General features: G+C 47.3%; 1 protein-coding gene across 1 annotated transcript in view; it reads right to left on the minus strand.

Moving 5' to 3' along the window:
- The window catches only part of Vipr2 (vasoactive intestinal peptide receptor 2), a gene marked incomplete at its 5' end in the record, with an annotated part of 52117 nt that extends 37179 nt beyond the window's left edge, over window positions 1-14938 (minus strand). The window contains 3 exon segments of the mRNA NM_001173121.1: window positions 1658-1755; window positions 4001-4108; window positions 14846-14938. Coding sequence (NP_001166592.1) covers window positions 1658-1755; window positions 4001-4108; window positions 14846-14938 — 299 coding nt within the window.
- Between the last annotated feature and the right edge of the window lie 7290 nt (window positions 14939-22228).

Genomic DNA, 22228 nt, shown 5'->3' on the forward strand with positions numbered 1-22228 from the left:
AGGTGCTCCTATAATCACCAAGTGGAGATCACACAATGGCTGTATGTGCTTTCTGTGCTCCATGGCACAGGGTCACTCACGCTCTTTGCATAACCAGTGGGTGACAACCTTTAGAAACATTGAACACTTGACACAGAAAGGTCAACACAAGAGGCTCACAACACCTACTGAGGCTATTCCTTCCTTCAGGTCCCTGAGGAGAAAAGCAAGGCGCCTTCCCAAGGGAGTCATCTTCACTGAGTAGCATCACATACAGCAAAGCCAGGTCACCAGCCATTTGCAATGTGGGGACAGGAAGGCCATGAGACTCTTCCTCATCCTGGGGCTCTGGAAAGAGTCGCCTGCAGGGTGAAGTGAGCCCCATCCATTCCCTGAGCACATGCGGTGCTGTGAGGATCCCAGCTCCGACATTCAGCTGATCTCTCAGCTATGCTAGACCTACTGTGTCCTGCTGTGTGGAGGACACTACTGTCCCTGTGGGCCTGTGCCCTTTTCAGCAGAAAACTCACAACAAGTACGGGCAGCCACGAGTGACAAGGCTTCTCTAAGCCTGTTTCTCTGGATGGAGGGCGCTCTCTGGCCTGACTGGGATAATGGTGCTAACAACATCTGGCTCCCCCTGTGCACTCAGTACTGTTGCTGGCAATCTTATCGTCCTCACAACTGTGGCCTACAGCAGGAAGCACTGCCTGCTATCTAGCAGCACATTGACTAAAATGGAGTGTTTTCTTTCCTAGGGCTTCGTAATTGTTAGGAAAATAATTGGCTTTGAATTGTAAATTTCAGTGAAGGCAAGCTTGAAGGAAGAGGTTGAGGAGGCAGAGTGATTCCCAAAAGCTCCAGTGGGGAAGGGCGCCATGCCAGGGCGGTGTGACCTGCTGCAGGCCAAGGGGTGGGCTGAGCATCCTCCCATGCTCTGCAGCTGAGGAGCAGTGTGAGAGAGGCTGGTACTTCCCAGTGTCTGGAACCACTTGACTGCCCTGCACTTGTGCAGAAGTGTGTCCACACACTCTGACTGCACTGTGTGAGACGACTAAGACGGGATTGTGGTCTGTCTGGCAGTAAGAGGACCAGTCTGACAGTGGTGTAGGCCGGGAGAAGCAGTGCTCACAAAGCTGGGCAGAGGCACAGGCCGAGGGTGGACCTGTTCCACACAGGAACGTCCTTGATTGTTAAGAGCGTGTTCCCTCAGGAAAGCCGCTGTGGGAAGCCAGGCTGGCAGTGCTATAGCTCTACTGAGAGTCTCTGATTAGTTGTCAGCCGGACCTGCCCAGATGCCTCTCTCCAAGGACGGACCCAGGCTGAATGAAAGGTGCTCACCCTGGGTCAAGTCTACCATGGGCTCAGGGCTTCTCATCGCCCAGACTGTGGCGGAGTCTTAACTGGAATGAGGAAACCCACATGGCAGGAAGGTGGTCTGCTCAGAACCAGACATGGAGCCTACTGCCAGGGCCTCCTTACCCAGAAGGGTGCAGAAGAAGACTGGCTCTCAAGGCCTCTGAATTGTGTAGTGGTCAGCAGCTCCCACATGCTGGGCCACAGGGCAGAGACAGAGACCCTGACAGCACCAGTCACATGCTGCTCAGAAAAGGAAAGCTTCATGTTCTCACAGGGACAGGAACACTGCTGGGCCTGTGGTGTCAAGGACGGAACCTACCTTACTTTCATCCTCGGGGTCACTGTAGCCACATGCATCTATGAAATCTGGGAATGTCTCTGACCATCCATCACTTGTACAGTTTTTGCTTATGTTTCCTGGAAAGCAAAGTTTAAATATTTTATCTGCGAGTCTGTGGAACTCAACTCAGGACCAATGACACAGCAGGGCCGAGGCCTGACCATCCTGTAGCAGCGAGTATCTGCTCTGCCTACTCAGAAGCTCTTTCTTGGCTTTCCCACTCATACCATCTGTCCACTTCTGCTTCAAGGGCTTAGTAGAGACCTGCGGACATACCCCGTCGTAAGTCAATAAAAAGAAGTTGTAATTCTAACTTCTGTAACTTTGAATGCTTTTATTTTGAAGCAGAGTAATTTTGAATTTTTTCACCATGAATCACTGTGGCCAAGTTGGACCCTGCCACCCACTATGGCTACTAGTCCTCCTCTGCTCACTGGACCTGCTCTGAGCACTGTCCCATGCTCTCCTATTATGCCACAGCTCCTGGTACTTGTTTTTCTCTCTTCAGCCCAACTCTGATCCTTCTCTGCCCAAGAAGCAACAGCTCCTGCCAACTGGAATTGTGGGGTTAAGGTTTATCTGCAAGAAATAAAGGCAGCTGTGATTTCATAATCTGCCTGTTTGTACCTAAATCTAAAGTTCCACATTAAGCTCAGAAATGCAGTGTCCTCTTTGTCTCCAAAGAATGTGTCCTCACCAGTAGCCACACAATCAGACAAAGAAAGAAAGGCTTGAGCCCTCCTGAGCCTACCAGGCCTAAGAACCTGCCCAAGCAGAGTCTCTGTGCCCTCCCCAGAGTTTCTGCTTCCTCTGGGCAGTGCCCACAGGACCCAGAGCATCAGATTTAGCAAATTATCTTCACTTATATCACCTCTTTATTTTTGGGGCAACCTCAGGAGCTAGAGTTGGTGGGTGCTGCTGATCCCACTTTACTGATGGAAGAATAAGGTCCTGAAGGTTAGATGACTACTGAGTAGGAGACAGATTTTCTGACTCCATAGTCCTGATACTTCTTTACAGTGTGGTTGCTTCCCTGCCCATGGCTTTGAGTAATCAGACAAAACTGAGAGCAAGCTCATTCTACTGCAGCGGCAACTCACCACCAACTCCTGTCAGGCAAGGTGGTGAGTGGGGCAAGACCAAGGCCTGATTCCATAGGCTGCAGAGTTTCTCTGGGGACCACTTTTTTGATGGTCCTCCAGAGGTGTCTCATTCTCAAGCCACATTTGACAGCTGTTCACAGGGCCAGGCTGCTTCCTGGCCCTGTGCTAATAGCATTGGAACTTTTCAGAATATTTACGACCCAGTCATTGACTGAGTGGGAGTTTTAAAGTTCAGATTCTCTCAAGTGATAGGTCACTCAACACTGTAGATGACTCATACACAGGTGTGACATCATCTTTGAGCTGCTGCAAGTAAGGAGCAAGGGTCCTTCCCCCATCCCAGTCTGTTCCTAGAACTTTAAAGTTCAGCATTATCAAGCTTCAAAGTTTCCACCCTCTAGCACTCACGCAGAAAAAAATAAAGTTCTCCACAGTTCTGCAAGCATCAGGCTTTCCTGTTTCCTGTTTCTAGATGCATCTTCTATTCTCCAGTTTTACAGATAGATGTCTCCATGATAGGAAAATCTGGACTACTCACAAAAACTAAACCCTCATCTCAGAAACAAGTGGCGTGTGTGCCTTGTGCAGAGCAAGCCAGGCACAGAAGAGGGGTCTGGGCGATGTCTGAGACTGCAGACTCAGAAGATGCAAACTTGAGGTAACATCCAAAGATCTGGGGAAGTGGGGCAGAGGACAGTAGGGTCAGTGCCGCAACCTGGCCACCACCCAAAAGAGGAAAGCTCAGCCTAGAGATTCTCCTGCCAGTGTCAGAGCTTCAGGAGCTGATTCTTCCCTCTTCCCTCACAACCCAGGGCACAGGGCTGGGAGGTAGCTTGGCACAGTGCCTGCCTGGCAAGCATATGGTACTGAATTCAATCATCCCCCCCCCCCCAAAAAAAAAAAGAAGATCCAGGGAACATTCTCTCAGGTTTATGGCAGTTCTTCTCTGCAGAGGCCACTGGAATCTTTGCCACTTTTCCCACTACCCCGAAAGCAGTTTTGATGGTGACTCTCTAAGTGCATCTCAGGTTGTATCTCAGGCTGCATCAAGTGGATGGTGTCCTCCTGCTCTCCAAAGTCAGTGCTCATCCCAGCACAGCCATGCTGTTCTCTGGCTGCACTTCGTAGCAGAAGGGGCCAGAAGTGGCCACAGGAAGAGAGGGAAAAACCGACCCTCAGATGCAAACTCCGGGGGCAGGAGTCAGCACACATGACATACCTGGCTTGGTGTAGAAGTTGCTGAACACCGTAGGGCAGGGCACGGTGACTGTCTCCCCCAGGTCCGCAGCGTGCCAGCATGTGAGGTTGTCCCAGATGCCAGGGCAGGCTGGAAGGAGAAGCAGAGTGTGAGGGCATATAGCCCACGCGGCTCACAGAGGCAGTGGCTGTGGTCAGACATTAGCAGGGAGGAAATCCACAATCAGACAACTATCCTGCAGGCTACTTCTGAGAAGCGCAAACAGCAGTGTCTCCAACAGCAGCCTGGGCACTCATTTAATTAATTTTGGTGAAACAACAAGGTCTGTGCTAGAAAATATTTGAATAATTCAAGTGCTGTGCACTTTTAAAAGCTTTATTTCAATTAAGTGACAAAAATAACTTTATGTATTTTTGGGGTAAAAGTGGTGTCACTGTACACACTAATGAGCATATCCACCACCTCAAGTATTTACCACTTCTTTGGGATGAGATTAGTTAAGTTTTACTCCTGTAGTATTTTGAAATACACATTATTAAGTACAGATGCCTGGCTGTGTGATAGCTCCCTGGGACATACTCCTCCCTTCCAACCAAAAGTTCACATCCTCTCCTCCCCAGCTGCTGGCCGCCACCTCCCTCCTCTTTGCTTTTGTGATCAACTCATAGATTCCAGTTCCCCAGGAAGTGACCCTGACGCACCTGTCTTTCTAAGCCTGTTTCAGTGATGTTTTGCTTCAGAACCATCTATGTTGCTGCAAATGATGTGATCACCAGCTCTTTAATGACTGAATAGTGTTCCACTGTGTATCCAGACCATTTTTTTTTTTTTGTATTTTTGATACCAGGTATCAAACTCAGTGCTTTAGGCTTGCCAGGCAGGTGCTGCACTTCTGAGCTACATCCCTACCCCATCACATTTTTAATAAAAAAATCTGAATTTAAAAATTCAAAATTATGTTTCCATTTCAAAAGAATCACTGCTTACTTCTTATTGATTTGCACCATGCTGTGGCAGAAGGGGCATCTTTTGGGTAATAGTGTTGGAGACTTAATTAATGGGGTAGAGACAGTCAGGAGCCCAGCGAGCCAATCCTAGGTAAAGTGGAAGTCATAAAACTCAGTTCCTCATTGTTCTAATTAAAAACATGAGTATGTGCATTATGTTGGCTTAGCGTTCAGAGCTGAAGGCCTTCTTCCAGCTTGAGCCGACCCTAAATGCAGGGTGGAAAACCCAGCTCTCGTGGGGTCTCCTGGAAGGGCTGGCCCTTTGCTGTGAGAGAAGCCATGGTGAGAGCCACGCAGCAGTGTGAAGGCTCGAGTGCCTGCCAGCTGGATGTGCTGGAGAAGTGACCCAGCTGCCATGGATAGTGCCACAGGCACCCTCCACCCGCCACCCAAGAGGCTCCTCCACAGAGCTCCTGAGACCCCAAGGCTGTGCAGGAAGGCCCAGTAGTGTCAGGGAGCTGAGCTGGATGGAATCACAGCATCTCCCACCAGCAGCAGGGCCAGAACAACTTTCTTCCTACCCGACCAGGCTGAAAACCTTACCATTCATACTTGCTCCTTTCCTGTTGCTGGGGTGCAGGCACAACACCCACAATTTGAGGGAGGAGGGGCTTACTTTCCTGCGTGAGTTCCGTCTATGGTGGGCTCCAAGGCAGAAGCAGCATGATGGAAGGGGCCTGGCTGAGGGCTCCAGGTTAGGAAGCAGAGAGCAAAGGGAGGCACAGGGACAAGAACCCTCCTTCAGATCCTGACCCACTGACCCATCTCCAATCAGGTCCTACCTCTGACCAGCACACTCAGCTACTGAGCTCATGAGTGGACAGATCCACTGGTGACTATGATACTCCATGATCCAATCACTTTGCAACTGCAAGAGACTTCTAGGGGACATTTTACTATGCTCTTTGTTGTTTGTTTTATTTTTTGGTACTGAGGATTGAATTCACGACTGTGTGCTTACAAGGGAGGCACTTACGCTGCTGAGCTAAATCTTCAGCCCCTAGGGGACATTTTAGATCTAAATGATGACACTGTTCCATGGGGATTTAAATACCTCCAACCACCATGTCCTCTGGGACTGTGCCGTCTGCACATGAGCAGCCAGGCTCCTCCCAAGGACACCATTTGAGTAAGACATCTTCCCAGAGGCCTACTACTGGAATGGGTACACCACTGGGTATCATATGGTGTGTGTGAGAAAAGCCATGGTGAACAAGATGGGAATCATTTCATTGCCCAGATGGAGGGAGAACATGGCCTGAACATCACTTCACCATCCCCTGGTTGTGTCTCCTCTGTGTGCTGGGTATTGAAGGCACAGAAGGATGTTAAAATGTTAGCAAGAAGATGAGAGACAAGGAGAGAGGAATTAGAGAGGGGCCCTATTTGAGTGTGGGAAGAAAAGTGGCTCAGGCCTCTGTCTGGACCAGCTGAGGTGAGCCAACTACAGTGGGGACCTCACAGTCAGGTCCAAGATCATTTATTATAGAGGGTGATTCTTTTCCTTCCTAGGAGAAACCGCAGAAAAGTACTCTCTGTACCCTGGCCACTTCTAGTATTGCATTTGCTGTGGCCAGAAGAGAATGGCCATCTGGCAGGATATGGAGCTACACAGAGCTCCTCTCCAAGGCTGTGGTTCTCTCAGGTTTACCTGAGTCATACTCTAGGAAGAAGAGCCAGGAGTGGGCCAGGCTTACTGTCCAGCACCCTGAGCTCCTGAGGACAGAGCTCTGAAGAAAGTCAACTGTGAGGCCCCATGCTCCAGATGCTACACCAGAGCTATAGCAGAGCTGAGGGGAGCTGGACTTGGCCTGTGAACTCCTTGGCTTGGTGCTGCCTCCTTGGCCCATGCTATCAGCTTTTTCCAAGGTCCCTTCACTGGAGCACTGCACCCATTCTACATTTTCCAGACTTGCTGCTGCATGGCCCTCCAGGCCAGCTGGCTTCATGGGGTGACACTGTGAGGAGGCTCCAAGTAGCGCTCCCTGCCCAGCAGCACCCAGTGTCCAGCTGCTGTTTGTAACCATTGCTTTCTCCCAGTGCATCCTTCCTGCAGGTCTCCTCAGGTGGGGTTTCCCCTTCACAGGGGACGGCAACTCACAAGCTCCATCACCAAGCCTGCAGAGGGTCCTGTAAGGTCCACTTACGAGTTCTGCTCAGGGCACCTGGTCCCCATGAAATAGACCTGTCCCCAACACAAGTTCTTTTTACAGAAGCAGGAGGTCATTCACACTGACACCTTCCTTCCTTCTTTTTCATTTAACAATGTATCTCTTACATTTTCATGTGATTTGGGTAGAGTGTTATCAGTTTAATGGCTGCATAGTGTTCCAGTCTATGAAGTGTGATCAAAATATTCCATGAATGTTTACATTAAAATTTATTGCAAAGCACATTGCCATTGGTTCTCTTTAAAAATACTTTGAACCTCACACTTTGAACACATTTATCCTGTCATTCTCATTTAGCACACTTTTGATCACACTGCATGTAACAGTTAAATCTTCATCTGTAAGCCCTTAAATATGCACTATACTTATGATGAAATAATTGTCTCACAGGATACATAGTTATTAAGTACTGAACAAGGTAAAATATGCTTGATTTTTGGTTTTTTAGGAAGAATTTTTGTTTTTTTTTCAATTGATGAGGAAACTATGAGACTTTGAGAATGCTGATTAGTGAATATGTAAAGAGCAATTAGAATTAGAGAATCCAACACATTCCTGCTTCCAAACATAACTAGTTTGGATGAAAATCAATAGATTACAAGATACTGATACTATTTCTGAATTATTGAAATGAAAACGCAGGTAGCCACTGACAGGTTTAGGAATAGCAGAGGCTTCATGATGACAACACAGCCATCGGTTCTGAGGTGTGCTTATCTTGGTGGACCTGAAGCTGTGTGGAGATCACCTGTGTGGGGCTGCACCTGTGCAGGGTTTGCTGTGTGCCTCACCTGTGTGTTCCTGGGTCTGTGCAAAGCACACCTGTTCTGGGCTGCCCTGTGAGTGTTTGTGCCTGTTGTCCCTGTACCTGTGTAGAGATCAGTCACATTGGGCTGCACCTCATGGGGTTCACCTTTGTGAGGCTGTCTTGAGTGGGCCTATACCTGTGTGGGGTTGCACTGGTGCAGGGCTCACCTATGCAGGCTCACCTGTATGGGGATCACTCATGCAGGCAGGTTTCTGTCTCCTCCAATAAGGTGTGGGCTGGGCAAAGAGTTTTCTGGGATTCCTCTGAGTTCTACATTTTGAAGTCCTTTAGAAAAACTTATAGTCTTCATTTTGGCCTAAAGCCACTGATCCTCTATGCATGCTGTCACGGAGCTAAAAGCTGGATGGAACTGGGAACAGAAATTGTTTGCAGGTTCTTTGTCCTCTGAACTATAGCCATCTGTTCTGACCTGGATTGGCCCCTGTAAGTAACTCTTTCCCGCCAGCCTCATATAGCCGTGGCATCACTCAGGCTCACAAAGGACACTGTCTTCTCTTAGGCTCTTGCAGGACCTGAGCCAGCATCTCTTGTAGAGTTGCCCTGCTTGGGGGGCCAGCATACTGAAGATCTTTCTCATAACCTGGAGCCTAGATCCAGCTGTGTACAACCTCTGTCCCAGCCCACAGGGGCCTCCGAGGTGAGATGTCAGTATTTTGGCAGTATTTCCATCACTACCTCACTGTGGGTTTCTGCTCAGAGACCTCTCACAGCGACACCATTCCGAATACCTGGTGTCACTTGGACACTTGGTATAATCACTTCACAGCCATATAAGCTGACCATGAAGAGCATGACAGACTCTGTGGAGTCTATTTTCTGAGCTTGGGCCCATGGTAGAGATGCAGATAGTGGTCTTTGGGAAGTTGCTTATCAGGGAACCATGGCACAAGAGGTCCCTGTGGGAACATGGAGGAAGCAAAGTATGACTGCCCCAGGTCCAGATCTCATGGTCCTGAGGGGGAGAGCATGGTGACAGGGCAGTGAACCCTCACCTGCAGATGGCCACACTGCCAGTGCCCTTGGACCTGGGCTCCTCTGCAGACCTCACTGGAGACTGCCTGCTCAGGTGGTCGACAATCAAATACCCTGTTGCTCTGAGTCGCAGTAAGTCCTGGCACGCTGAGTGGAACAATGACTATACGAATTCTGCCACATGAAGGATGTATTTTCTTTTTGTTCTAAGGATGCAAATTTACATTATTTGTCCTTAAACTATTTCCAAATAAGACAAGGAGAAATACATTTATAGATTAGCAAAGGTGGGTACGGTGCCAAATGCCAATTTACAAAAGCTGCAATTAGGAATGACAATAATTGCTACTGGCAGAAGCAGAGAAGAGGAAGCCTTTTGAGGGAAATCCCCAAAGTGACTGTCAGAACGATGAGAGGAACATACTCTGAAATAGGTGGAGGGCAAAATGTGGTGTATTCTTCTCGAAGACAATCAGGATAGCTGTAAGATTACCCCATGCTGTGGGGCTAGAGATTACTTAGGAGACAAAGACACAGCTCAGGGTGTAATGATAACCTGTCCGGGACAGATCCTAAGCAGTGGGTTGCTCCTTCCCACTGATTTCACATGGCTTTCTAGATGAGCTCCAGCCAAGTGTCTTATGATTTTCAGTACTGAGCACTTACTAATGCTCGCTGACATCTGTGGGCAATTTCATGAGCCAGTGTAGACAGAGTGACCCTGACCTTACTGCGGTTTTACAAGCTATGATGTGGGCCAAGCGACCTTCACTGTGTTGAGCTCTCATGAGCCACAGTGTGGACAGAGTGGCTGTTATCTGATGGCTGTCTCATGAGTCACAGCGTAGACAGAGCGGCTGTCACCTTATGGCACTCCCAGGAGCCACGGGGTGGATGGAGCGGCTATCACCTTACTGCGCTGGCATGAGTCACAGTGTACACTGAGTGGCTGTCTCCTTATGAAACTCCTTCCAGCTCTGGGACAAAGCCCTTCCCAGCAGAAGGACAGCAGCATCTAAGTGGCCAACACAGCTGTCAACGTGTGGATTGCTGGTTGACATGCCGGGCTACAGTCAGGTGCACATGTCACTGAGGAACATAGAGGAAATAGGGAAAGGAGGGAACTGAGCCCCCACACAGCTGGGATGCCACGTATGTTTTGAGTGCTTCCAAGACACTGTGAAGACAGCTCTGCAGACCCTGGGGAGACCTGGTTGTCTATCTAGTTCAGGGATGTCATCAAATAGATCTGATGTGACCTCTAACACATAAGAGATGAGAATGTGGCTTAAAGAGAAGCTACTGGACCACCAGAGGCCATTCCAATACTATGATCTTGAAGTCACTCTTCAAATGGTGGTGAAATATTTCATTCCTAGCAACTAGGACACCATCTGTAGCAAAATAACATCAGCTGCCCAGGAGCCTGAGAGAAACCAAAGGAACACGCCAGAGTCTTATACAGCTCTTACACAGAATTTATGAATGAATCCAGAACAGTCTGAAGATGGACTACTAAAAGCTACAACATAAAAAGAAGAGAATGACAATCAGAATAAATGGACACATTGTGTGTCAGCAGTGTGCATGCAAAGGACAGAAGGTGCTGTGTGCGGGGTCACAAGGGGGGCTGGGAGGTGCTGGCTGCAGTGAGGTCTGGTGAGGATGCTTCTCACCGTATATATTTTTAAACAGTATTTTCCCATGTGAACAAATTGCTCTTTTTTATTGATGGGTTCACTGAATGCAGCTCTTGAGCTCAAACATAAGGCAAGTGCTCTACAACTAAGGTTAATTCCTAGCCTCTCACTTAACTTCTAATGTAAGAATGTTCACTAATTCCTTAAACAAAAGCTTCTAAAATACGTTTCTAAAGCCTGTAGGACTTGGGGTGCAAGCCAAGTTTGGTGACACACACGTGTAACCCCAGCACTCTGGTGGGGATCGTAAGTTTGAGGCCAGCCCGAACCACCTAGTGAGGGCCCTGTCTCACAAAACCAAAAGGGAAAAAATGATAAATGAAAGATTTGGGGGATACAGCAGGAAACAAGATCCTACCTCTCTTTGAGGATGATGTGGTAGAAGGTGTAGCAATCACAGTGAGTGGTGGCCAGTACGGTGACCATGTAATATCCCTGGGCAGTAAAGGTTATCCAGCTTCCTGTGGAGTCACCTGGCCTGTGGAGCTGTCCCCACGGGCACCTCATCTTTCTGATGCGTAATCTTGACCTTCCCCTGGCTGTTCAATGGTACAGGCACCCATTCTGGAGCACAGAGGGTACGGTGGCCAGTAGCCCCCAGTAGATGTAGTGGTTTCCTGAGCTGTGATACAAATGTCTTTATGAACACAGCCACCTGAATGGATGTCATGAGACCCTGAGGACACGAACTCATGCTGTGTGTAAAACCACAAGTAGTAAATCTCTGGTCTCTGGTTCCTGGCCCCAGATCTTGTGTTTTCTTTTGGCATCTATGAAACCATGGTTGACAGCTACTTTGTTAACTTGCAAGTGGGAGCCCCTCCCAGTTCCTAACACGTAGACCTTGGTCCATTTAGTACCTTCTATTTAAAACAAATTAAGCCCAACTGTTCAGACTAGCACCTTTTGTGGCCTGGTCCTGAGTCAGTATTTGCCATGCATGCTTCAACACTATGCCATGCAGGAAAGGAACTGCCTAGAAAATGCAGCTGTCCCCACTGTTCTGCCAAACACTGCTGCAGCCCATGGTAGGCAGGAGATGACATGAAGTCACAGGAGGGTACTGCAGGCCCTGGGGGAGGCACAGACAGTGTTGGCAAGTCTCTAGGCATCTATGGCCTTGAGCACTGCACCCACAAGGTGGCAAGTCTAAGATGGGCTTGGTGACGAATCTGTAATCTACTCCTCCAGGGACAGAGCAGCTCAATTCTGCACCTCTAAAAGCATTCAGCACTGAAACTGGTCTTTGTTCTAATTTGTTACGAGTTTTGTTGATTCATTATTGTTATGATTTGGGTCTAAAATGTTCTCCAAAAGTCTCTATGTGTTCAGAGGATGCGCTTTTGGAAGTTTACTGGATCATGAGGGTCTATTCACATGTGGATTCATCTATAACTTGAGGGCATTATCACAGGCAATAGAAGCAGGAGCATGGGGCCTGGTGGGAGGGAGGGCTTGGGGGTGTGGCTTGGGGGGCTGTATCTGGTTCCGGACTTTCTTCTTTGATTCTTTCTTACCTGCCATGAGGTGAGGTGAGCAGCTTTTCCCACCCAGGTTTCCACCATGATGCTCTGCCTCATCTCAGGCCTACGGCAAAGAAGCCAGCTGATGGAAACCTCTAAAATTGGAGCCAAAAACAAACCTCTCCTCTTTTAAGGTTTTCTTCTCAGGTATTCTGTCACAGGGACAGAAAGCTGACTAACACAATCATGTAACGAGACATAGAAATTTCCTCACTAGAACTGAAAACTAGCAGCTGTGAGCTGTGGCACAGGTTTGTAATTCGAGCACTCCAGGAGACTGAGGCAGGAGAATTGGAAATATGAGCATGGTTTGGGCAACATAGTGAGACCCCATCTCAAAATACAAAAATGAAAAGGGACTGGGGATATAGCTTAGTGAGAAGGCCCTGAGGTTTAAGCCCCAATACCACAGAAAACCAACAAACAAAAAAGGAATTGAAGCCAGGTGTGGTGGTGTACCCCTGTAATCTCAGTACTTGGGAGGCTGAGGCAGAAGGATCACCATGAGTTCAAGGCCAACCTGGGCTACAAAGTGAGCTCAAGGCTACCAGAACTGCATAGTGCAACCCTGTATCAAAAAGACAAAAAATAAAAAAGAAAGAAAGAAAGAAAAGAAAATCAGTTTTTCTCATTTCTGTTGCTCTTTCACACTTATTTATTGTCACTATGGAATCTCAAAGTGATTCCCACAGAAAAATACTTCTTTTGACTTTGTGAAGCAAAAGCTTGCTCACAAATGTCTGCTCACATGGTGTGGTCTTGCTCAGAGCTGGCTTGGGGTCATGTGCTGTGGACTCTGGTTCCTATCACCTGCAGTATCTCCATCCCGGTAGCTCACCACTATTTATATCCCTGGCATTTGAGCCATGCATATTTCAAAGAGTAAGAAGAAGCACTGTGGACACAGTCTGTCTTTGAGCTGAGGACAGTGGCCCGGTCAGCTCCGCTTTTCCACAGTGGGCCGCTGGCCAGAGCACATCCTGCCAGTCAGAGAGGTGGAACAAATCAGATGCACACATTACATATCTTTGCTACAAGGTGATATTGAACTTAAGAGCAAACACTTCCTATCACAAGAAAACGGAGTGAGATTTCTGCTGCATCCAGGAAAGGCAGCATTCTGCGGCCTGGGTCTCACTCACTCTACTCAGCCACACTGGTGCAAGAATTCTGCACCTCAGGAACAAAGGCCCAGGTCCCTGCTGATGCTCACAGATGCTCTCTGAAGAGTACTTTTCAGTGCGCTGACTTATCTTCGGAGAGGACACCCAGCAGAAGTCACTGCCATCACCCTTGAAGCAGGCAGTGCTGGCCACAGAGGTCTGCCTGCTCCTGCAGAACTTGTTTTGAATGCACTGTTTGCAAAGTTTTTAAAAAACTGAAATATTTTACATAAAGTTTGTATTTCTGGTAAGCACTCTGAAAATAGGGAGCCAGACCATTTGGAACCTCCTTTTCCTCAGGGAGTAGTGAGCGAAGGGACAGAGGGCTGTCCCTCAAGACCCCAACAGCACATGATCTCAAGCCCTGTCTTCTAGGGTTATCTGGATTTTCACTGAAAACAGCAGATCACACAGCCATAAGCTCACTCACCCAGTTTGGTCCCCAGAGCCATCCCTCAGCACGCACTGTCTCTGAAGCTGGAAAAGGCCCTGGAGCCAGATCGCTATTTTCCACATGAGGACATGGGGGTCGAGGAGGGCAGAGATGCCTGTCTCTAACAGTTAGAGCCACTATATTCAGCATGGGAGTACTGGCTGCCTGGCCCAAATGGCAGTGTACTGTTAGGTGCAAAAGCACACCAGGCTTCTGAGACTTCTAAGCAGGAAAAATGTAAAAGTAATAATTTTAATGTTAAGTGTTATAGATAAAAATGATAAACAGACATCTTTGGGCAGATATAATGCACTATTAAAGTAATCTCACATTTCTTTTTACTATTTTAATGTGGCTGCTAGAAAAACCCAGTTACCTACATGGCTCCTATTCTGCTCTACCAGGCAGGGTATCAGGCTGTCATGACAGTCTCAATTTCATTTCAATTTCATTTTGAAGAAGATAAACAAGGGCATGAGTACAGAAAAGAAGCTTACAGGCAGAAGTCTTTCACTATCAGTGAACGGCAAACCGGACCCAGAGTCTCCCCAGCATGAGCCTGTGCTGTGGAACCCACAGCAGCCCTCTGCACATCTCAGAGCATGCCTGCAGGTCCACAGTACTCACAATAGGTCTTCTGCATGAAAACAGAAGTCCATGTCCCTGTTCACTTTCTGATAAGTTTCTACTGTCTTTCACTGGACAAGAATCATTGTGACCCGACTAAGATTTTAAAGTTCAAGAATGTGGATTAATGTTCCTCCTATGGCAAAGTAAAGCCGTGCCTGCAAAGCGTAACAAATCCATGAAATTATGTCACTGTTGCTGTTGTTCTTAAATCACCGAAGCCATCAAAGGATTAAGGTTTTGTTTTAAAAGGTTGGTGTGGTAATCTCACTGACACAGTCCTGCATGAGTTTTGCCACTGTTTTAATAAACCTCTGGAAAGTGGACCTGCCATTAAGAGGTAGACACCTCACCACTGGCAGGAGAGGGGCTCCGAACTGTGGTAGTCAGACATTCTCCACATACCACGAGCACAGCCTACCTCCTCCCGTTACCACCTACCTTTGTACTTTTCGGTTTGAGTGCTGAGAAGCTCTGAACATTTTGTTTCTTCCTTTTGTATTTCCAGATGAAATCGGCATTCTGGGTGAATGCCATACACCTGTCCAAGGTTATAAGAAAGAGAAGTAACTACAAATTGCCTAAGCAGAAGTTCTACAAGAAGAATCTAAAATCTCACAGTTCTAAGCTGCTCCACAAAAGAAATTCATTTAGAAGCCATCACCGTCATTTTTCTGGCATGGTTATTTACAAAACCCTTACCATTTATTTTGTAAATGTTTCATAAAACAGATATAATACCTAGTGGAGTTTTTTTCTGAGTAGGAAAATAAACTAACAGAATACATATATGTCATTAGAACTCATTTTGGGACCACAGAGCCCTTTAAGCCACTCCTCTCAATACTCAACCTTTCACTTCACATTGATTTGATTAAATCAAACGCACATTTCCTTGTAGGACCACTCTTGGAGATGCCAGTTTGCTTTCTCCGAGGGCTTCTCCATGTCTGCTGCAGACAGCCATAATAGGATAGCTACATTTTTAAAAGCCTCAGGACACGTCCAAAACTTAACCCTATGAACGCAGATAAAATTGCAATCAGTTTTTTACTCTAGAATTTGGTGTGAAAGAGCTTTCAGAAGGATTAAAAAGATGAGAGGGGGCAGCAGGAAGAGAATCCACTACTATGACTTCAGGGAAAATGGTAATTTCCAGTCAGAACCATTGTGGGGTCTACCGATGTAGCAAAACTTGTCACTGATGGTGTTTACAGACATATGAAAGACAGTGCCACATGAGGTTCCAGTATCAGAGGATATCACACTCTGATTGCTCGTTTTCTTAGCCTCTGCCAACCTCAGTAAGGGCCTACACTACTGGCCCAGGGCCCTGTTGCTCATTAGGTTCTATCTCTGCCTTCTGCCTGCCTATCTCAGTCTCTCTCTGTCTCTCTTTACTCTCTTTCTCTCGGTCTGTCTTAATCTATCCTCCTCTCCTTACCAAAATTTTACTAAAATAGCAACCAAGGAGCATCACACTCTTGGCAATATCATGGTCATCTATGTTTAGTTATCCTACTATTGACACAGCCAAGAATTCCAATCAGGAATCTATTTCCCTAGCAGAACTAAAAGAAACTTAATGCTCTATCATTCTGTCACATTTATCCCCTTACAAAAAACTCTGCGTTTTCTTTAGTTTTACTAGCTCCTTATTTATTACACAACCATTAAAGGTAGACTCCTGATTCAAGCATACTGTGTTTTTCATATTTAAACACGTCTAGGTCTAAATCTCAGACGTGGGGAAGTTATGTCGATTTAAAAGGCAAAAACATTAGGATAATACCCAAGACTACCTGAGTGTGCAGACCCCACTGACTAATGAGGATCCCACAGGTTAGAGACCGTCACCCCAGATTTCTCATACTGCCTCAGCCAGGCTTGGCTCTGCTCTCATAGCATAGAGGATCGAGAAGCCCGGGACAACCGGCCCGCAGCTGTTCCCACATGCACGCGCTCCCCGTGAGTGGGCAAGAGAAGGTTGCCATCCTCCCAAAAAGGTTTTTAAACTAAGGGAAGAATTCGTGAGAACGACACAGCAAACTTGTATTCAGTTTGTTATTCCACCGGCGCTCTTGAGACAGGCAGAACGGTTTCCTACAGAAAACTTCCCTGCCGGCCACGTCCCCTCGGCATCCGCGGTGACAAGGACCAGGTGGCGGAGCGCTCGACGACCGGCCGCCGCAGGGCCGGTGTGGCGGCAGGAACCCGAACCTGGGCCGACTCACCCCAATTCAAGCCCGGACTGGACCCTACTCGAACTCTAACCAGAGCCTGAACTCGAATCCGAAGGAACCCGACCAGAGCGCGAACCGACCCAAATCCGATTAGATCCGAACCCAACCCGAACGCGATCTTCCCGGGAGCTCCACACAAGTCCAAACCGAGCTGGATCCCAACCCTGCGGCGCGGACCGCAAGTCTGGGGCCCAGACCCTTGGCGTGTTCGGGGCGCACCCCTCGGGCATCGCACCGGCACAGAGGTCGTGGTACTCACGGGGACCAGAAGCCAGCAGCAGCAGCAACAGCAGCAGGTCAGCAGCTCCGGCGCCCTCATCCCGCGCGCGGTGCCACCTAGTCCCGCGCGCCGGCGGCTGCGCCCCCAGCTACCAGAGCTCCGAGGCTGGGCGCGGGCCGGGCAGGGGACCGCCGCCCCGCCCACAGCCCCACCGAGGGACGCCCCGCCCAGTCCCCGCCCACAGCCCCCACCACAGGACGCCCCGCCCAGTCCCCGCCCACAGCTCACGACACGACGCCCCGCCCACACCCCCGCCCACACCCGGGTCTCGACACTCCCCTCCCCTCGCTCCTCCTCTCCCCTCCCACCCTTTCCAGGCTCCGGACCCCGTCTGCACCTAGCTCCTCGCCTACCCGCGTCCCGCACCCTGGGCCCAGCGCCGTCCCCGCGGCCCCTTCCCCTGCTATCTTCGTCTCTAGGTCGCTTCTCGCCCGCCGCCTGGAATGCGCGCGCCTCCCGGCCCTCAGCCGTCGGCGAACAGCGCGGGGACTGAAGGCGGCAGGACCGGCCGGCGCGAGGTTGGCGAAGGAAACTGCAGCGGTTCTAGGGGATCTACGGCCTCTGCAGAGGAAGTGGGGTGCGCTGAAGGGGACTCCCGCGGCCGCGGGCCACCTCGGCCACCGGGGACAGCGCCGCCTCACCAGAGCGGACGCGGCGCCAGGCTGTGCGGCTTTGGGAGTAATTCCCAGCGCGTAGCTGAGTGAGTGGGAACCGCTCGAAGCGCACCCGCGTTCCGCCAGCAAGGCTTCTGGTCGCTGAGCTGGGCGTACTGGAGCTTATGCAGCGCCCTCCACCCTAAAACCATCCATCCTGTCTTCTGTGCCCTCCACCTGTTCCCATGACCTGTGATCCACCACTCGGCTGCCATTTATCTGTCATCTAGTAGACCTCCGCACTCTCTGCGCCTCCAAGGAGAGTTACAACTTGCACCTTCGAATAAATGCAGTATTTACCAATTCGTTAATGTTTCACAAACCTGGAGATTAGGCTTTAATTACAAACAAATAAAACTTCCCCTCCCCGAAGCCTGAAGTGTTGGAGAACCTGGTCCTTGTTGGTCCAGTTCCTTCCCCACTCCTAGCTTTGGAATCCCCCAGCTTTGGAATTCCCTGTAAGAGGTCAGGCAGTGAGTGGGCGGTGGGATCTCTTTCTGAGCCTGGGCCCTGCTGGTTCTATGCTTCCGGGATACTCCAAGCAATCATGGCGCGCGGTTTTCTGCGATGACCATACAGTGTCCAGTTCCCAAAGGCAGGTGGCATGGCATCTCTCACTGTCCATGCTGGGAACATGTTGCCCATGTGAGCTGTGTTAGCTGTGTTAGTGTAGCGTCCCTAAGAGAATCTGGCAAGTTCTTAAGATGAGTCGGGCCGGCATGGAACCTCCATGCACACAGAATGAGTATTCGGTGTGTCTCTGTCGGTCTGTTTCTGGGCTCTCTCATATGCCTCTTCCCTGTTTGTCTGTTCTTTGGTTAGCACCACACTGTCCTAACCACTGTCGCTTTCAAGCATGTCTTGAAGTCAGATGATGTCAGTGTTCCAATTTTGTTTTCCTACAATATTGTGTTGAGCCTTTTGCTTTGCCACATAAACCTTAGAATAAGTTTGGCATATCCACAGAACAAGGTGCTGAGATTTTGTTAGAGTTTGTGTTTAATCTACAGATTGAGTTGAACAGAACTGACACCTTAATAAATTTGAGTCTTCCTGTCTTATCTTCTGTCTGTGCAGATCTTTGATTTCTTGTGCATTTAACATTTTGGTGCTGAGGTAAATGGCATAGTATTTTAAACGTTGAATTGTAATTGTTCACTTATGGTAAGAAAGCAATTGAGCTGGGTTCAGTGCCACTCACTTGTAATCCTAATCACTCTGAGTGGCTGGGGCAGGAGGATTGGAAATTTGAGTCTTGCCTGGGCAACTTAGTGAGATTTTGTCTCAAAAATGAAAATTTAATAAGGTCTGGGTATGTAGTTCACTGTGACTTTCAGGCTCTGGATTCAATCCCCATACCACTGAAAAGAAAAAAAAAATGCAACTGACTTTGTACTATAACATTAACTATTAGTCAGTTTTCTGTTACCAAAACAAATAACCTGATCCCCAACAATTTAAAGGAGGAGAGGTTTATCTGGTTCACAGATTCACAGAATTTAGAGCATGGTGTGCTTGTTCCAAGGCAGGAGCATTGTGGCAGAGGGATTTGGTGGAGCAAAGCTGCCTTGTTCATGGCAGCTGGAAAGCAGAGCAGGAAATAAGCACCAAAGAAGAAGGGATGAAGCACTGGGTATTGAACCCAAATCTCACCTCTGTAACTCCACCAAGGTACATTCAGAAATACGCTTTACTAATCCACTAGGGGCGCTCCTAAACCAACCTATTTGACAATCTGGCCTAACCGGCACCTCCTACCCCTCGTCAGTGGCTACCCAAACAGTGTCCTTAAGCCATACTTAATTTCTAAATAAACACAAGGTCACAGTTCTATCTAGCTTCATACAGCTATCCCACATAAGACCAAATATGATAATCTGTTTCCCAAAGTCTTAGTAGTTTTAGCATTGCTAAAATGTCCAAGTCGGGGCTGGGGATTTAGCTCAGCGGTATAAGCGCCTGCCTTGCAAGCAGGCAGTCGTGAGTTTGATCCCTGGTACCGATAAAAACGAAAAAAAAAAAAAAAAAAAAAAAAAAAGACAAATAAAATAAAATAAAATAAAATGTCCAAGTCAGTCTCCTCTAAAATTCAAGATAAACTCTTGGCTATGAGCCTCTAAAAATAAAGAAATAATGTACTCCCAATGTACAATGGCAAAGGATAAACATTACCTCTTTAAAAGGGAGGAATAGGAGGATACCAGAACCAAAGAAAGACTGAAACCCAACAGGGCAAATATTAAACCCTTGTACCTCTCTACAGGTAGCCCCCCCCCCCCATGCTCTTTGTACTTGCCTTTCTCTTGATCTGGCTCCACTTAACTACTGTGACTTTCCTTGGCAGATGTTCTACACTCCTGGTATCTCCTACTTCCTGGGGTACCCACTGCAATTTTGGCTTCATTCTCTCACATTCATGAACTGCTCCCTTAAAGACTCCTCACCTAGACTCCCAGGCTTCATTTGAAATTTGGGTCAAAGCCTCTATGACCCCATAACCCTTGCATTCCACATGATCATAAAGCCAGTATCAACTGGATAATGCCAAGGCCTGCTGCTAGCATGAGCAGGAGCCAGGACCCCTTGGGCCATGGTGCCATGGCCTCTCAGTGCCTGGATAGCTAAATATGGTGAAATAACACCCGGAAACCAGTCCTCTAGACAGCCCTTCTCAAGCAGGGCATGAGCCCAGGGGATCTTTTCTCAAATGAAAGGTTTCTGCTTTTACAGTCTTAAATCTGCAGTGCCTGGGGGTTTTGCTGATTCATATAATTCCCTTAAGTTATCTTTTTTCTTGTTCTTGTTGAAAGTATTTAGTGTTTTTTAATGATGCTTGTCTCTCCAGCAACCACAATTACTTTGGATCCAATTTTGCACGTTTTTCTTTTTGTGCCCAAATTTGTGTTTTTCAAATGGTTTTGCCCTGCTCTTTGCTCCCAGTTTTTACTACAAGTCTAGTTTAGAGTGGCCATCAGCATCCATGCCACAGCCTGAATGCTTGGCTGCCTTGAAATTCCTCTACCAGATCTATTTATCCACCCCCCACCCTTAAACTCAACTTTTTACAGTCTCAGGACATGGGCAAATATAAACCAAAAAAATTTGTTTGCAAGAGCATAACATTGTAGCTTTTAGTTTGCTTGGTAATAGAGCCCTTATTTCCAGCTGGAACCTCCTGAGCCTGGCCTTGACTGTCTGCATTCCTGACAGCAATCCAGTCTTCTAGCTCTTACCTGTTAGGCTTGATTTATAGCATTTTAGGCTTTGCTTTTCCAAAGTCCTTCTGCAAACTAGTTCTAAAGGCTTCTGAACCACATGGTCAGGTGTAGTCTTTTTAGGTATGATTAAAAAACACAGTGAGTGCTGCTACCAAGCCCCATCTAATAGAAAAGTGAGTTTTTAAAAATGTTACCATGTGTCCTTATCCACCTGTTCAGTGGATCTGGCACCATGCAACTTTGGGCTATTACCCAAAGTCAAGATGACCATGCAAAGGAAACATTTTGAGTTAAATAAGGGCACTGAGGCAGCCAGGGAAGTATAACTGAAGACATTCATAAGACAAGACTACCAAAACAACTTCAAATGTGGCAAGGAAAAAGTGACATACATCTGAAGTGAAAGAGAGTATTTTGAGGAGGATTAATGGCAATGTGTCTTTCAGCATAACTTTTTAAATTAAATTCACTGTATTTTTAAAATCAGTTCTCATATGCATTCAATGCTGAAAATTTCCATCAGTCCTGAAAATTTTGATAAGTTATATTTTCATATGCTTTTATTTTAAAATATCTTTAAATTTTTAAACATTCTTTGATCAGTGTTGTATTTAGAATTGGGTTGTTTAATCTTTCAGTGTTGTAAGAGTTGTAAACTGTCTTTCTGTGATTGATTTCTATTTTAATCCTAATGTGGGCACAAATTGTGCCCAAATTTGTGTTTTTCAAATGGTTTTGCCCTGCTCTTTGCTCCCTATTTGCTCTTTGCTAATCCTATTGTAGCCTTTTTCCCTTTTATGTCACTTGATGTGTGTTTTATTGTGCTAATGTGGCCCTTCTTGGTGAAAGTTCCATCTGAGATTCAGAGGAATGTGTATTCTGCTGCTGTTGAATGGGATATTCTATGACTGTTAATTAGACCCACTTGGTGATGTAGGGCTCAGTTCCACTGTGTTCTTGTTACCTTTCTGCCTGGGAGACGTCCCTTTCTGATAGAGGATTTTAGAATATACAGCAGTGACAGTGGATTCTTCTACTTTTTGTCTTTGCTTTGCTTTGTGTGTTTTCATGCAGTATAATTAGACAAACACACATTAAATATTGTGTGTGAAACCGACCTTTGATTGTGTAATGCCCCTTCTTATCCCTGACAACTGTTCTTACTTTGAAGTCTGTTTTCTGCTAAGGTTATGTAAGTACTTCTGCCTTCTTTTGTTTATATCTTTTTCAACAATTTTACTTTTAATGTAGCTGTGTCTTTCCATTGAAGGTGGGTTTGCTATAAGCATCCGATAGTTGGCTTTGGATTTTTCCATGCTAACAGCCTCACTATTTAATTGTTTTACTTGAACCATTTGTATTTGAAGTGATTTGATACAACTGGATTTGTGTCATATATAACATTTGTTATTGTATTGTAGTCTTTAATC

The sequence above is a fragment of the Cavia porcellus genome, unplaced genomic scaffold (genome assembly GCF_034190915.1).
Source record: "Cavia porcellus strain 051 isolate PalLab524CR breed Dunkin Hartley unplaced genomic scaffold, mCavPor4.1 scaffold_6, whole genome shotgun sequence".
NCBI classification, from domain to species: domain Eukaryota; kingdom Metazoa; phylum Chordata; class Mammalia; order Rodentia; family Caviidae; genus Cavia; species Cavia porcellus.